Source organism: Propithecus coquereli, unplaced genomic scaffold (assembly GCF_000956105.1).
Source record: "Propithecus coquereli isolate 6110/MARCELLA unplaced genomic scaffold, Pcoq_1.0 Scaffold540, whole genome shotgun sequence".
NCBI classification, from domain to species: domain Eukaryota; kingdom Metazoa; phylum Chordata; class Mammalia; order Primates; family Indriidae; genus Propithecus; species Propithecus coquereli.
In genome coordinates, this window is record NW_012151286.1 from 1095962 (window position 1) to 1110037 (window position 14076).

General features: G+C 58.7%; 1 protein-coding gene across 1 annotated transcript in view; it reads left to right on the forward strand.

Moving 5' to 3' along the window:
• Positions 1-14076, forward strand: part of CPNE2 (copine II) — a 49603-nt gene that overhangs the window by 20155 nt on the left and 15372 nt on the right. Inside the window, exons 3-11 of the mRNA XM_012657447.1 lie at positions 1730-1909; positions 3617-3691; positions 5851-5922; positions 7026-7109; positions 7406-7495; positions 8377-8475; positions 8961-9047; positions 10442-10501; positions 12462-12595. Of these exons, the coding sequence (XP_012512901.1) occupies positions 1730-1909; positions 3617-3691; positions 5851-5922; positions 7026-7109; positions 7406-7495; positions 8377-8475; positions 8961-9047; positions 10442-10501; positions 12462-12595 (881 nt within the window). The remainder of the gene's footprint in view (positions 1-1729; positions 1910-3616; positions 3692-5850; positions 5923-7025; positions 7110-7405; positions 7496-8376; positions 8476-8960; positions 9048-10441; positions 10502-12461; positions 12596-14076) is intronic.

Sequence of the window (14076 nt, forward strand, 5' to 3'; positions counted from 1 at the left end):
CTGTTCCAAAGGAAACTATATTTATTGTAGTGAATTTAGAAAACCCAGATAAGCTTAAAGAAGAAAATCAAAACGGCAGGAACCCACCAATCAGGGAGAACCACAGTTGACAGTTTGGCATCCAGCCTTCCAGATAGCTTCATATGCGTATATATTTTCCAAAATATGTGTCTGTTTTCTAACAGATATTTAACTGGGCCACAGTGGTTGTCCAGCTGAACACACTGTGGCTTACAAAGAGTTTCCACAGATCTTGGCTCCTTCCGTGATGCCGAGGAAATGGTGGGGTTGCTGGCCCATTTTACAGAAGGGAAACTGGGGCCTGGGGTGGGTAGAGACTTCACTGTGTCACCCAGTGTGTTGGCAGTGCTGCTGGAAGAGGGAGGTGGGACACGGGGTCAGCTGAGGACTCCAGGTGGAGTCCCAGGCCTGTGATGGGTGTGTCTGGGGCCCTGGGGCCCTCTGCCAGGTCTCTGGAACGCCTGCCTGTCCCTCAGGGAGTGGCATCCCCTTCCCTCATGGCACTCCCCCCACCCTCCCTGACAATCTCTGCTCCCACCCTGGCCGGCCACCCTGGCTAAAAATAGCCCAGGGCCAAGACCTCTTCCGTTCCTGCTGCTGGAGCCCTTGGAAATGGCCTGGGTGGGAGGAAAAATCAACACAGCCTGGGCCCCAGAATAGACTGTCACCCAGACTCTGCGGTTTGGGGCCTCAGCGTCGAGAGGCCAGGAGGCAGGTTCCTGTCCCAGTGCCACCACCGACACCCAGCACAAGGCCCTGTCCTCTCCCAGGCTTCGGAGTCCACAGTGGGTGGAGGCGTTGGACCGCACGGTTCCAGGATTCCGTACAAAATACAAACATGTACCCCAGCCCCAGGTGGGGAGCCCTTGACGCCACCTCCCCCCAGGAACCCCTCCTTTCTGTTTTCTCTCTCGGCTTCCATGTAAAATGTGGTTTGAAAAAAGGGTTTTCCCAAAATAAAAAGTACAAAAACTGGCTGGGTACAGTGGTTCACACCTGTAATCCCAGCATTTTGGGAGGCTGAGGTGGGAAGATTGCTTGAGGTCAGGAGTTTGAGACCAGCCTGGGCAACATAGTGAGACCCCCATCAGTACAAAAATTTTTTTAAAAGTAGCCTGGTCTGATGTCACACACCTGTAGTCCCACCTACTTGAGAGGCTGAGGCAGGAAGATCACTTGAGCCTAGGGGTTTGAGGCTGCAGTGAGCTCCGATTGGGCCACTGTGCTCCACCCTGGGTGACAGAGGGAGATCCTGTCTCTTAAAAAAAAAAAAAAAAGTAGGAAAACCACAGATAGTTAAATCTCTTCATTTTACAGAAGTAGAAACTGAGGCCCAGATGGGGAAAGGGACTTGTCCTCCATCCCTTACCCGGGCAGGGACAGGGTCCAAGCTCTTACCTGGGCACCTGGGGATGAAGCCAGAGTTGAAAAGCTGAGAGCATGGGTACTAGGAGTCAGACTAGGCTTTCAGATATTGGCCCTGTCCCACAAGCTGTTCAGCCTTGGGTAAGTCACTTGACCTCTCTGTGCTTCCTTGTCCTCGTCTGGGAGCTGTGGGTCATGATTGCTTCAGCCACACAGATAACTGACCCCGAGTGGCCGGCACACAGTAGGTGTTGAGCGAGTTAGCGGGATGATTTCCGGTGGCCTGAGAGTGGTTGAACCAGCCGCCTGGACTCTGACTCCCATCTCCCTGCACCCCCGCCAGCACGACAGGACAGAAACCGCAATCAACAACCTCAACCCCGCATTCTCCAAGAAGTTCGTCCTCGACTACCACTTCGAGGAGGTGCAGAAGCTCAAGTTCGCCCTGTTCGACCAGGACAAGTCCAGCGCCCAGCTGGAGGAGCACGACTTCCTGGGCCAGTTCTCCTGCAGCCTGGGCACGGTGAGCTGGGGTGAGAGCAGGGCAGCCCCTGGGGAGTCCCTGCCTCCACCCGATTCCCGGCCGCATCTTCCCGGCCGGCTCCTGGAGTGCCAATGCAGAGGGAGGAAGTAGCCTCTGCAGTAGTTTGGGACTGGGCTGAAGAGCTCCCGACTTAAGGGGCAGCCAAGCACAGTGCCAGCCAATTGCTGCCACACGGGAACAGGGGCCCCATGTGGCCAGAGCTTCTGATTGTTAGGAGCAATCAGGTGTGGTCTTGACTCCCTGGGGTAGGAGTATCCGACTGTAACTAAGACACCCATGGTAGTCTCATTTCGTGGCTGACTTGCTGTGTGACCATGGGCAACTTTCTTTCCCTCTCTGGGCCACACTTCCCCATCCAGTTCAGTCCTTGGTAAGCTCCTGGGGGCCGGGTGGGGCAGGGCTAGGAGCCCCTGACACAAGTCCCACTCATTCCTTATAGCTATGTTCCCTTGAGCAATCCCCCCGCCCACTCTGGGCCTCAGTTTCCCCAGATTTTACTTGGGGATCATGATGGTTGCTCTGCCCAGCCTATGGGGAGGGTGAGGGAATAAAATGGAAGGTGCTTTGAGAGGTCCCAGTGGACACTGGAATGTCCTGGGCCTTCGAGGAGAGGATGATCACGAAAAAAGCAGGGGCCGATGGTGGACGTGGTGTCCTCCTGTGTGTGAGACGCAGGGTGCAGCAGTCGGCGCCCCCACCGTGTCGGGGGGACTCTTCAAAGAGTAGCTGCGGAGAGAGCTTGAGGACTCGGGGACAGCGGCAGGGAACGGACCAGGGGTGGGGAAGCCCACCACCCGGCCTGGAGGGAAGGCGGGGTGAGGAAGTGGCGTTGCCAGGGCCTGGTGAGACCCATGGCCGCGGGAGGGAGGGAGGCAGGGAGGCAGGGAGGCCTCTGGACCGGAACTGAGGCCGAGTGCAGAGCAGCAGGGAAGCTTCCACCGGCCCATGGCCCCGGCCTCTCTCCCTCTTGTTCTCCCGTCTCCTGCTGGTGCCCCACGGGCTGAACCCCCAAAAGCCAGAGGGCAAAGGAGCCAGGTGGTGCCGTCCGCAGGGTGCAGAGCAGGTGGAGAAGGGCAGGGAGTGGACCAGGGACAATGACCAGTCCAGGGGGACAGGGACAGATCATACTGGTGTGTGCTCATAACTGCAAAAGGAAACACTGGCATTTTACCCAAGAAGCCCTAACCGAGGTGGCCCATGAAGGGGGTGGGCGCATGGTGGATAGACGGGTGGGAGGGCGTCCGCTTTTCCTGTCGATGTTGTTTTGATCATTGAGCACCGTGACTGTATTGCCCATTCTGCACAATGAAAATACACAGAAAGGTCAGAGTTTGACCTTCTCATCCGGGTCTGTGGGACGGCTTTGGGGGAGGGCTTAGGACTCCCCCGCCCCCCACCTTCTGGCAGTTGTCTCCAGAAGCCCCTTCCTGGGGGCAGACCAGGGAAGTGGGAGTCAGACTAGGATTCCCTCCTTGCTGTGAGACCTCGGGCAAGTTTCTTAACCTCTCTGGGCCTCAGTCTCCTCAGCTGCCCAGATTGGCTAATGACTGGCTGCGTCTGCTCCCCTGCCAGGCTCTGGCAGGAGGCTGCACGCTGAGCGGTGCCTACTGAGGATTTTTCTCTCTGGGCGCCCCCAGCGCGCCCCCACCGCCCCACTGAGCGCCTTTCTCTCCTCTCTCCCCCCAGATCGTCTCCAGCAAGAAGATCACTCGGCCTCTGCTGCTGATGAATGACAAGCCCGCGGGGAAGGGCTTGATTACGGTACCAGCCCCCTGCCTGCTCCCCGCACCCCACTCAGCCCCCTGCCTGCTCGCCGCACCCCACTCGCCTCCCCGCGCCCTCCCCCATCAATGGGCCGCTTCCCGGCAGATAATCACTGGCTTTGTTTGGAGTAAAAAGGCCCAACTTACAACTTAGCAACAGGTCTCCTAGCAACAGGCTCCTGGCTCCACAAATGATGCATTGGGGGCCGCCAAGCTGGGGAGACTGCCAGAAGGCCCCCGATGGTGGCGAGCCCCGGGCCAGGGGATGCTGCTGCTCTTCCCTGGGGGCCTCCCCATCCCCAACCCAGCATCCTTTGGGGTCACTCGATTGCCTTGCGATGGTGTGCTGCCGTGGCTGCTATGCGCAGTGGTTCCCGCGATGCGCAAGGATTCCTCCTGCGATGCCAGGCGACGCGCAGCCCCTTTGCAGGCATGACTCCTCGGGCCAGGGCAGCCCCATCTTGCGGATGGAGCTGCGGCCCCGAGGGGCAGTTCCCTGGCACAGTTCACGTGTCTGCCCTGGGCTGTCCCTATGCGTTTATGTGATGCCCGGGGAACCGGCCGTGCTGGAGGGTGACCCCCACACCTCCGCTTGTCCCCGTGGCCGTCACTCGCCTGCTCCGGCCCCTCACGTGGCTCCTCACTGCCCGTGCGGTCCTTACTCACGCTGCGGGGGCCGCGTCAGGCCTGCTTGGCTTCCTGCCTCGGTGGTTTTTGCCTCCTTCGCTTCGATGCCCTCGGCTCGAGGCAGATTGAACTCTTGGCACGCCCTGGGCGTATCCCAGGCCCTCGTCCACTCTGTTCCTGCCGCCCGGACAGCCTCTTCCCAGCGGCCCCCCCACCTCTTGGAGCTCAAACCGCCCCATCTAGATGCCTTCGCAAGGTAGCTTCCCGCCGCCTGGAGGCCACCCCAGGCAGACCCCACCTGGCTGGTGTGCCACCGCCCCACGTTTCTGGCAGTTCCACTCTAGGCCTCAGTCCCCTCCTCTGGGAAATGGAGCAGTAATAGAACCTACCCTACAGGGTTGTCGAGCAAGTCCAGCTGGAGGACAGGAGAACGGGCCATTGGCTGGCCTGTCTGTGGGTGCAGAGGGCCGAGTGACTCGGTTAGGTGAGGCCGTCCTAAAGGCATGAGAGGGGAGGAGGCCCCGGCGCACAGTGTTGCCTTGGGCCAGGGGGGCTTCCTGCCGCTCTGTGGGGAAGGGAGGGAGAAAGGCCCAGAGAGGGCTCTTAGCAGTCTCGAGGTCACCCAGCTGGTCCGTCGCTGGCTGGGCTGGGGTCAGAGGGCCATGGCTGATGGGGAACTCACGCAGGACAGAGGATCGATGTGAGCCGAGCTGATGAGACAGCAGAGGGCGCTCAGTGGTTCCTGCCCCTCCCTTGGGCCTCAGTTTCCCTAGCTGCATGGTGAAGCTGCTGTAGTTCTGACACCTTGGTGTTTTGAGGTGGCTGAACCCTCTGGGTCTGCAGGGGGACATGAGGAGGCCTGTCCTGCCCTGCTGCTCCCTGGCCCAGAGCCTCTCCCAGGGCTCAAGACCATCCCCAGTGTCTGGTCCCTGCTCCATCCCCCACCATCCCGTGAGCCTCTGCTGAGCCACGTGGAGTCACTCCCTGATTCCTCCTACCCAGGTGGATTGTTACCCTGTTTTCTTTCTTTCTTTCTTTTCTCCGAGACAGAGTCTCGCTCTGTCCCCTTGGGTAGAGTGCAGTGGCATCAGCCTAGCTCACAGCAACCTCAAACTCCTGGGCTTGGATGATCCTCCTGCCTCAGCCTCCTGAGTAGCTGGGACTACAGGCATGCGCCACTACGCTCAGCTGATTTTTCTATTTTTATTAGAGACGGGGTCTTGCTCCCGCTCAGGCTGGTCTCGCTCTCCTGACCTCAAGCGATCCTCCCTCCCCAGCCTCCCAGAGTGCGAGGATCACAGGCGTGAGCCACTGCACCCGATGTTATTAGCCCCATTTTCCAGAAGATGGAAATGGAGGAGTAGGGAAGACAACAGACTTGTCCAGGGTCACCCGGCACTACCCCTCCCCTCCTTTCACCCTCCCAGCCTGGAGGATTGACTCCTGGGGCACCCTGTGCCACCCTGCCTGGCGGGAGTGGGGTGGGGGCATCTAAGGAGCAGGCCCCCTCACGGTCCTCTGGCCTTACAGATTGCCGCACAGGAGCTGTCCGACAACCGGGTCATCACGCTGAGCCTCGCGGGCAGGAAGCTGGACAAGAAGGTGAGGCGGCAGAGGAAGGGGTTTCCCACCCGGGCGGTGTCCCTCCCCCAGCCCAGGGTTATGCAGTCCAGCCCTCGGGCCTCTGGCCACCACCTTCATCGCACCCCAGGGACGGGCCTAGCACAGGGCCTTACTGTCCACTGCAAATTAGGACTCCCTCACCCCTGAGGTAGTGAGCTTCCCATCACTTAGAGGTATTCAGAACACAGCTGGAAACCCACTCTCTTGGGTGCCCACCTCACTTAGTGTAAATCCCAGGGTCCTTACAATACCCTGCAGGGCCCTACCTGATATGTCCCCAGGACGCTGACTCCCTGACCTTACCCGGCTGCTGCAGCCAAATCAACCTCTTTGTTGTCCCTGAATTAAACGAGGCACCTTCCTGCCCCAGGACCTTTGCACTTGCAGCTCCCTGTGCCCGTGATGCTCTTTTCCTTGAACACCCTCCAGCTCCCCCCTACCTCCATCAAGCCTTTGCTGCTACGTCACCTCCTCAGCGAGGCCCTCCCTGAAACTAGTCTTGGATCCCTACCCGTCCCGCTTTGCTCATCTCCTTAATACTTACTGCCATCTAACATGTATTCTTTAGTTATTTTATTTTCTGTCTTCCTCACTTGAATATAACCTCTCTAGAGTGACACTTTTTTTTAGGTTAAATAAATGAATTTTTAAAGGACATCATATCCCTTCTGTAATATGCAGGACAGTTTGTTTTTCAGATTTCCACTAAAATAAATTAAAATCCCATCCTGCTGGGGGCTCTGCCTTGTGTCGGGAGCAATCACCCTGTCGAAGTTCTGCCCCATCTAAGATGCTGCAGTTCTAACTCCCACGGGCTCTGGGTCTCAGGGTCTCTGAGCACAAGCTCTGGCAGCCTCAGGATGGGGGGTTTCTGCGGGGGCTGCCGGTTGGTCCTAGGGGGTCGCAGCTGCCCTGGGCCTCTTGCTGAGCCTTACAGAGGCTGAGGGGAGAGGGGCCAGGCTGGCTCTGCCCACAGCGCCCACCCTGACGCCCGGCTGGGGCAGGCAGCGGGGTCACGCCCCCATCCCGCCAGAACCTGGTGGGGTTGTACCTCCCTCACCCGTATCCTCTGCTTCTCCCAGGACCTCTTTGGGAAGTCAGACCCATTTCTGGAGTTTTATAAGCCAGGAGATGACGGCAAGTGGATGCTGGTCCACAGGACTGAGGTGGGTACGTGGGGGCCCAGGGGCCCCTAAGCCAGTGGGTCTGCAGTCCAGCTGCCCCCCAGCAGCGCAGCACGGCGCTGTGCGGTCACCACCACGCAGCCTGCACGGACGCCCACAGTAGCACCTGGAGGCCTCGTTCCTGCCCTGCCACGGGGATGTTCACTTCTGTCTCCGGAAGCGTGGCAGTGGTTCTCTCCATCTTGTCACCCCCTGTCCCCCGTCCCCACTGGGCTGGACCAACCCCAGGGCACTGCTGCCCTGGGCCTGAGCTCACTTCTCCCCTCTCTGTCCCGCAGGTGATCAAGTACACGCTGGACCCTGTGTGGAAGCCATTCGCAGTGCCATTGGTGTCCTTGTGTGATGGGGACATGGAGAAGCCCGTCCAGGTGAGGGGGGCTCTGGGGACCCTGCTCCCCTCCCTGCCAGCTCTGGCCTCCCAGTCTGCCTGTGGCTCCTGGGGGTGCCTTGCCAAAGCTCTTCCTTACTAAGATGGAAAGAAGCCCATCTTGCGGGGAGGGAGGACAGGACACTGGGTCCTTGTCCCGGGTCTGCCTGACTCTCTGAGCTGGCTGGGCGGGGCCCCCACCGCTACAAGCCCGTCTGTAAAACTATTCTACCCTGCCTGGAGGGCTGTGCAAATGAACACAGAAACACCTTGGAGAGATCAGATGATGAAGACAAGGATGACGAGTCTCTCTAAAAGCCCTCAGGGCCGGGTCTGAGAGCAGATGGGGTGGAGGAGACAGTCGGGTCAGGGCAGGCAGCCCCAGATAGGGGACCAGGAGTCTCGTCTTCTAATCCTGGGCCTGCTGCTGCTGCTGTGAGACTTTGGTCAAGTGCTTCCCTCTTGGGGCCTCAGTTTACCCATCAATAGGGTGGGCATAATAATTCCTACCTTCCTCGTGGGAGCGTCATGGCAGCTAAGTTAGAGAGCATAGAAAGCCAGGGTTTCTAGGGTTTCTATGCCCATCTTGGGGAAAAAAATATAGTCTAGAGAGGGCCCCAGGCCATGACAAAGAAGGAGCCAATCGTTGGGTGTGTGAGGAGTCCGAGCTGCCTGCACTGGGGCAGGCACAGTTTCTACTTTTCTCAGCAATCCCGGAAGGCTTCCTGCAGGAGGCAGTTCAGGAGCTGCTGAGGCCAGCTGGGCAGATGCTGGGGGGAGGCAGCACCCAAACAGAAGACGAGGTTTGCCTGGGAGCTGAGAGGGGCTAGAGAGCACCTCTCGGGGGACAGCTCTCAGGTGACCGTGCTGGACCCACCACAGGTCATGTGCTACGACTATGACAACGACGGAGGCCACGACTTCATCGGCGAGTTCCAGACCTCAGTGTCGCAGATGTGTGGGGCTCGCGACGGTGTCCCGGTGAGACGTGCACTTGCGCTGTGACCCCAAGACCTCAGGCAGGGGCCGGGGAAGGGGCTCGAGGCTTGAGTCCAGCAGGCTGGGGCTCAGATCCCACCCCTTCTGGCTGTGTGGCCTTGAGTAAGACCTTCAGTCTCTCTGAGACTCAGTTTCTCCATCCGTCCATGGGGGCAGAGGATTAGGGTGGGAGGCAAATGACCCGATATGGGTAAGATGTCTCGCACGTAGTGAGCAGTCAGGAACTGTCCATGCGAGTCCCCCCAGGAAGCCGGGCCCTCAGCTGGACATGAGATGGGTGACTCATCTGGAGGGGGCAGTTGCTGATCCTCCTACCATTTCTGGGTGTGACCATCCAGGTGGGCTCCCTGGAGGAGGCATGCGGCGCTCCTCGTCAAGGCAGTGGAGGGGGTTCTGGGGCCTCAGGGAGGCCGTGTCTCCAAAGAAGCCCTGAGCCGAGCTTCTCTTTCTTCTCCTGTGTCGCCCAGCTGGAATTTGAGTGCATCAACCCCAAGAAGCAGAGGAAGAAGAAGAACTACAAAAACTCGGGCATCATCATGCTGCGCTCCTGCAAGGTGAGTCGGCCGGCGTGAGCACGAGCTGGGAGCCAGGCCGGGGCCGCACAGAGAGGTACCACTGCCAACGCGACGGGGCGTTGGGTCTGGAGCCCGCGAGGCCTGGGTTCCAATCCTGACTCTGCCGTATCCTGGCTCTGCGGCCTTCTGGGCTAACCTCGCTGGGCCCTGTCTCCGCGTCTGTAGAATGGGGCCGTTAACGAGGCAGAGCAGGGAAAGGGTCAGTGTCACGTCACATTCCTGTGCGGAGGCTGAGGAGGGCACGAGGTGACGTCCAGGCCCTGGCCTAGTTGGAGGGGAGCTGGAGGGAGCCACTGCTGCCCTCGCTGGGGATGCATGTTGGGCATCCAGAGGATGCCAGCTGGGGGCACCCTGGCCTCTCTCGCATCAGTGAGAGCCCAGGCGACTGTGACTCCCATGGTGTGGCTGAGGCCACTGAGGCCCAGAAAGGCAGCAAAGCTCACGGCAGCAGTGGTCGGGCCGAGATACCTGGTGGCCAACGTCTGCTGCATCGGGCAGGGTGTTCAGGAAGCCAGCCTGGGGCAGGAGAGCAGCAGCCCTGCCCTCGGGGCCTGAGCTTCCGAGCTGGGTCCTGGCCCTGCTGTCTACCAGCTGGTGGGTCCCACCTCCTAGGCCCCATGGCCTCTGGAGCCTGGGCCGTCCGGCTAGCGTTTACGAGAGCATTCGGTGACATGGCGATGAACAGGTGCTCCGTAAACAGCATCGTGATTTGTGGTCCCTACGTCCGAAATCTCCATCATTACGTCTCTTTTCACAACTTTTGGCACCTGCCTTTCTTCGTATTTTTTATACTCGGCCTTTCTCCCTCCCCCTGCCCCAATTTTGTTTCTTTTTTTTAAAACTTAAATATATTTCTTTTGAAAGGAACTAATGCCACCAAAAAGGAAAGGCCAGGATTCTTTGCCAAAAGGAGAAAAAGACCATCAGAACAAATCCAGTATTTTGACAGCGTCATTCATTTATAGCGGAAGGCCTTGAGACAGGGGCCTGTTTGTCTGTCGTCGTGACGGTAGATTAGTAAGAGCTAGGAGGAGTCGAGGACCCGACAGCAACCAAGGGAGACTTTCTCTGTCGGGTCCTTGGTGGGTGAAATCGACTCTGGGCCCTGGAACCCTGCCTGGAATCATCCTGTGTCTGTGTGTTGGGGGGTGTCCCTGGGTCCCCACCCATCGAGAGCCATTGCTCCGAAGGCTTCCTTATGGGGAGGTTTGTGTTTTGTTTTAACCAGATCAGGCCCATCTGCTTGTCTTGGCCTCCTTGTCCCTACCGAGGCTGCAGGACATGGAGCAGCAACTCCCCACCCCACCCCCCAGGCATTTGCGGTCAGTGTGACCAAAGCAGGGGGACCCACTAACTCACCGGCTTCCTTCCAGATAAACCGGGACTACTCTTTCCTGGACTACATCCTGGGAGGCTGCCAGCTCATGTTCACCGTAAGGCGCTCCTCTCTGCCCCCACGGCACCCCCACCCCGGTGAGGTCCTCCCTGAGGGCTTGGGCCACTACTGCAGCAGGAGGAACTAAGGATAAACTTCAGGAAGGACTTCCCTGGGGCAAGGGTGTGCCTGGCCCAGCCGAGAGGGCACAGGTGGTTTGGTCCTGCTGGGTGGGCCTAGCTGGGGCTTAGCCACAGGTCAGAGCGCGGCTGCACAGCTCTTGGTCCCCTTGGAGGGGGAAAAAGGCCAAATTCCTCCCCACTGGCCTCAAGGCCTGCCTAAATCTGGCCCCTGCCTGCCGCAGCTGCTGCGTCCTTGCTCCTCGCCGACTCGGCTCCAGCCACACTGTTCCCTGTTCGCCCAACGCGCCCAGCTCTGCGCCTCCTGAGGGCTTTGCCTCTGCTGTTCCCTCTGCCCGAAATGCTCTTCCCTGGAAGCTTCGCACGGCTGCCTCCCTGCCACCCTTCAGGCCTGAGGAGGCGACAGAGGTCACCTGTTCCTGTCACATCCCCCGATGTTCTTATCTTCTGGGCACTCGCCTCTCTCTGAAATTCGTACGCATCTTTCGCTTTTCCCTGTCTGTCCCACCTCTGGGATGTGTGTGCCGTAGGTGCACGCGCCTCGTCTAGTTCGTTTCCGCCCCGACCTCAGCGTGTCACATGGTACCTGGCACGTAGCGGGTGCTACGTGATTACCTGTTGAAAGAATGAACTGCCACTCTGCCTGTGGCCTGGACCTGGAGTCATCACCCCAGACTCTGCGCCATTCATCCCGGCTTTCGTTCCGGGGGGAGCCTTAGGCCCGGAGGGCAGGAAGCTGCTGGGGAACCACGCTCTGCCCACCTCCACATCTCCGCCCCTGCACCCCAGTGGGGGTGGGAGGGCACTGCAGGACTAGATGGGGTCAGGGGTTGGCCTTGCTGACCTCTGACCCCACTGGCCCCCGCTGCTCCTCCCCTGCAGAGAGGCCGGGCCCTCCTGTTCCCCCTGCACAGCTTTGTTTGTTCAGCAAGTGTGCGCTGAGCGCCGCCTTGTGCCATACTCCAGGCTGTGCCCCTGCAGGGGCCCTCGAGGACTAAGACATGCTGCCCCTGACCTTGGGGAGCCGTCTCCAGCAGTATGAGGATTTGGATGGGTGGCCCCTTGTCTCCCACCCCACAGTGACTGAGTTCCACGGGGTCCATCTCTCCCCCTGGTTTCTATTGATAATCCTCCCCTGATGGGCAGCGGCCATTCTTGGCCACCCCCCTGTGCTACCCTTCCAGGGGCTGGGCTGGGATTCCCTCAGGGCTGAGAGCGGGTGGAGCCCCAGTGCCTGCCCACCCACTAGCCCCCAAGTCCCTGTTCAACACCTGTCCTTTACACTGTCCCCAGCCACTGGCCAGGCTCCTTGAGGCATGTGTCCCCAGCCCCCATAGTGAGCTCCTAGCTGACTAGGGAGACAGGCGCTACCCTGCCAGGCAGCCCCAGGTCCCAGGGCCCCTGCCATTGTGGTCTGATAATGGGGAGATAGCTCGGGTTGGGGGTGAGGTCTCTGGGAAGGCTTCAGTGGGGCTGTACCATCAGAGTTGGGTCTGGGAGATGGAGGAGGAGACGGGGAGAAAAGATAGCCTGGCTCTTCAGGCAGAGGGTCCCTCATGAATAAATGCCTGGAAATGGGAACAGATGAATGTGTGGGTAGGGATAGTGAGGAGAGAAAGGAAGCTGGGGCTATCCGTTAGCCTCATATCACATCTGGGCAATGGACTTTATGCTTGGGCAATAGGGAGCCACAGATGGCATTAGAGCAGAAGAGTGATATGATCAGATGGTTTCTAGGTTTCAGACTATCTTATTTGGGGGAGGGCTGGGCGATGAGTGGGCTTCCCATATCCCATTAGCCTTTCCTGTTCCCTGGCCTGGGATAAGAAGCTGGCGTCCTCTGGCCACACTGGGTAGCCTTTATCCCCCTCTCTGCAGGTTGGCATAGACTTCACAGCCTCCAATGGGAATCCCCTCGACCCTTCCTCTTTGCACTACATCAATCCCATGGGCACCAACGAATATCTGTCCGCCATCTGGGCTGTCGGGCAGATCATTCAGGACTATGACAGGTAAGCTTGGAGGGGGGCTCTGAAGGTCAGGTCTCCATCCAACCTGGGAAGCACAGTGTGTCAAATCTAGAAGGACCAGAGATCATCAAATCTAGGAATGGCCAGCACATGGCACACATGCACTTGCCCCTTCCTACGCCAGTGGCAGACATCGCCAATCGATTGCTGTGCTCTTACCTGCCGAGCACAGATTCAAATTGAGACCCGTCACACAGTACACCAAGTAGCCAGTAAGAAAATGAGTCAGGATGGGAGACGAAACTCATTCGTTACTGTTGCAACCTCTAGTCCTAGAGCTGGGCAAGTGGAGGCCTGGGGTGGGAGTGGAGAATTTGCTCAAAGTCTCACAAATCAGGGAGATTGGACCAGGGCCAGACATTCTGGTTCCTGGGCCTGGCACTGCTGCCCTGGCAGTCTCACTCCTGTTGGGAACTTCTGAGGAACAGACAGCACCGTCGACCCTCTTCCCACAACCACGCTTCCTGGGGACCTTTGGGTCAGGAGGGTACAGTGGAAAGTCAGCGAAGAAAGTCAGTGTGGCAGGTGTGGCATCGTCGTCACAGATGGTGCTGGTCAGGAGCTCCAGGTCAGAGGGTGGAAAGACCAGGAGGCTGACACGTGGCAGCAGGCGAGGAAGGAGCAAGTGCCAGAGACCCGGCAGGCACAAGAGCAGGCGCAGCAGTCCCGTGTGGCCTTGGCCTCCTAGGCAGAGGCAGCCTTGGGACCAGCTCTGACTTCCAGGAGACTCAGGGCCTGAGGGGGGCTGTGACTCCAGGTCATATTAAGAGAGGTGCAGCAGGCAGAGCAAGGGAGGTGGAAGTCCCCACCTGCATGGCCGGGTGGAGGCCCCTGGTGTAGCTGCTCCAGAGACCCTTTTAGCCAGCTGCCCACTCGGCCCTGTCACTGAGCCATCTAATGAGCATTCGGACTTAGCGAGGCCCCAGGGAGCTCTGGACGCCTGGTTTGAGCCACCACCACCTCCTGCCCAGATCATTTCATTAGCCTCCTCGCTGGTCTCCCTGCTTCTGTCCTGGTCCCTACACATTTGTCCTCCACAGCAGCCGGAGGGATCCTCCATAAATATATGTTCAATGAACGAACAAATGAGACGTGGTCCCTGCCCTCTCACTTAAAGAGGAAGAAAGGGAAGAAATCATTGGAGTTTGCCTGTGAGGCAGGAGCTATGGGAGCACAAAAGAGAGAGGCATTATAGGGTAGCAGGGAAATCTACAGAGAGAAGGGGCCGTTTTGATTGGGCCTTAGAGGATGAATAGGAGTTTTCTAGGGGAAACAGATTAGGGAGAGGTATTTCAGGAAGGGGCACGACGGAATTGAATTTGGGATGTGATCTATTCCACTTCCATGATAACCTTGGTTTAGTGGCTGCCCGGGGTCTCTGTTTGAGAAGGCTCTAGAAGCTGCACCCAGGCCCATTGGTTAGAAGTGCTGTTGTTGATTAGCAATGTCTGTTACAGGCGTAG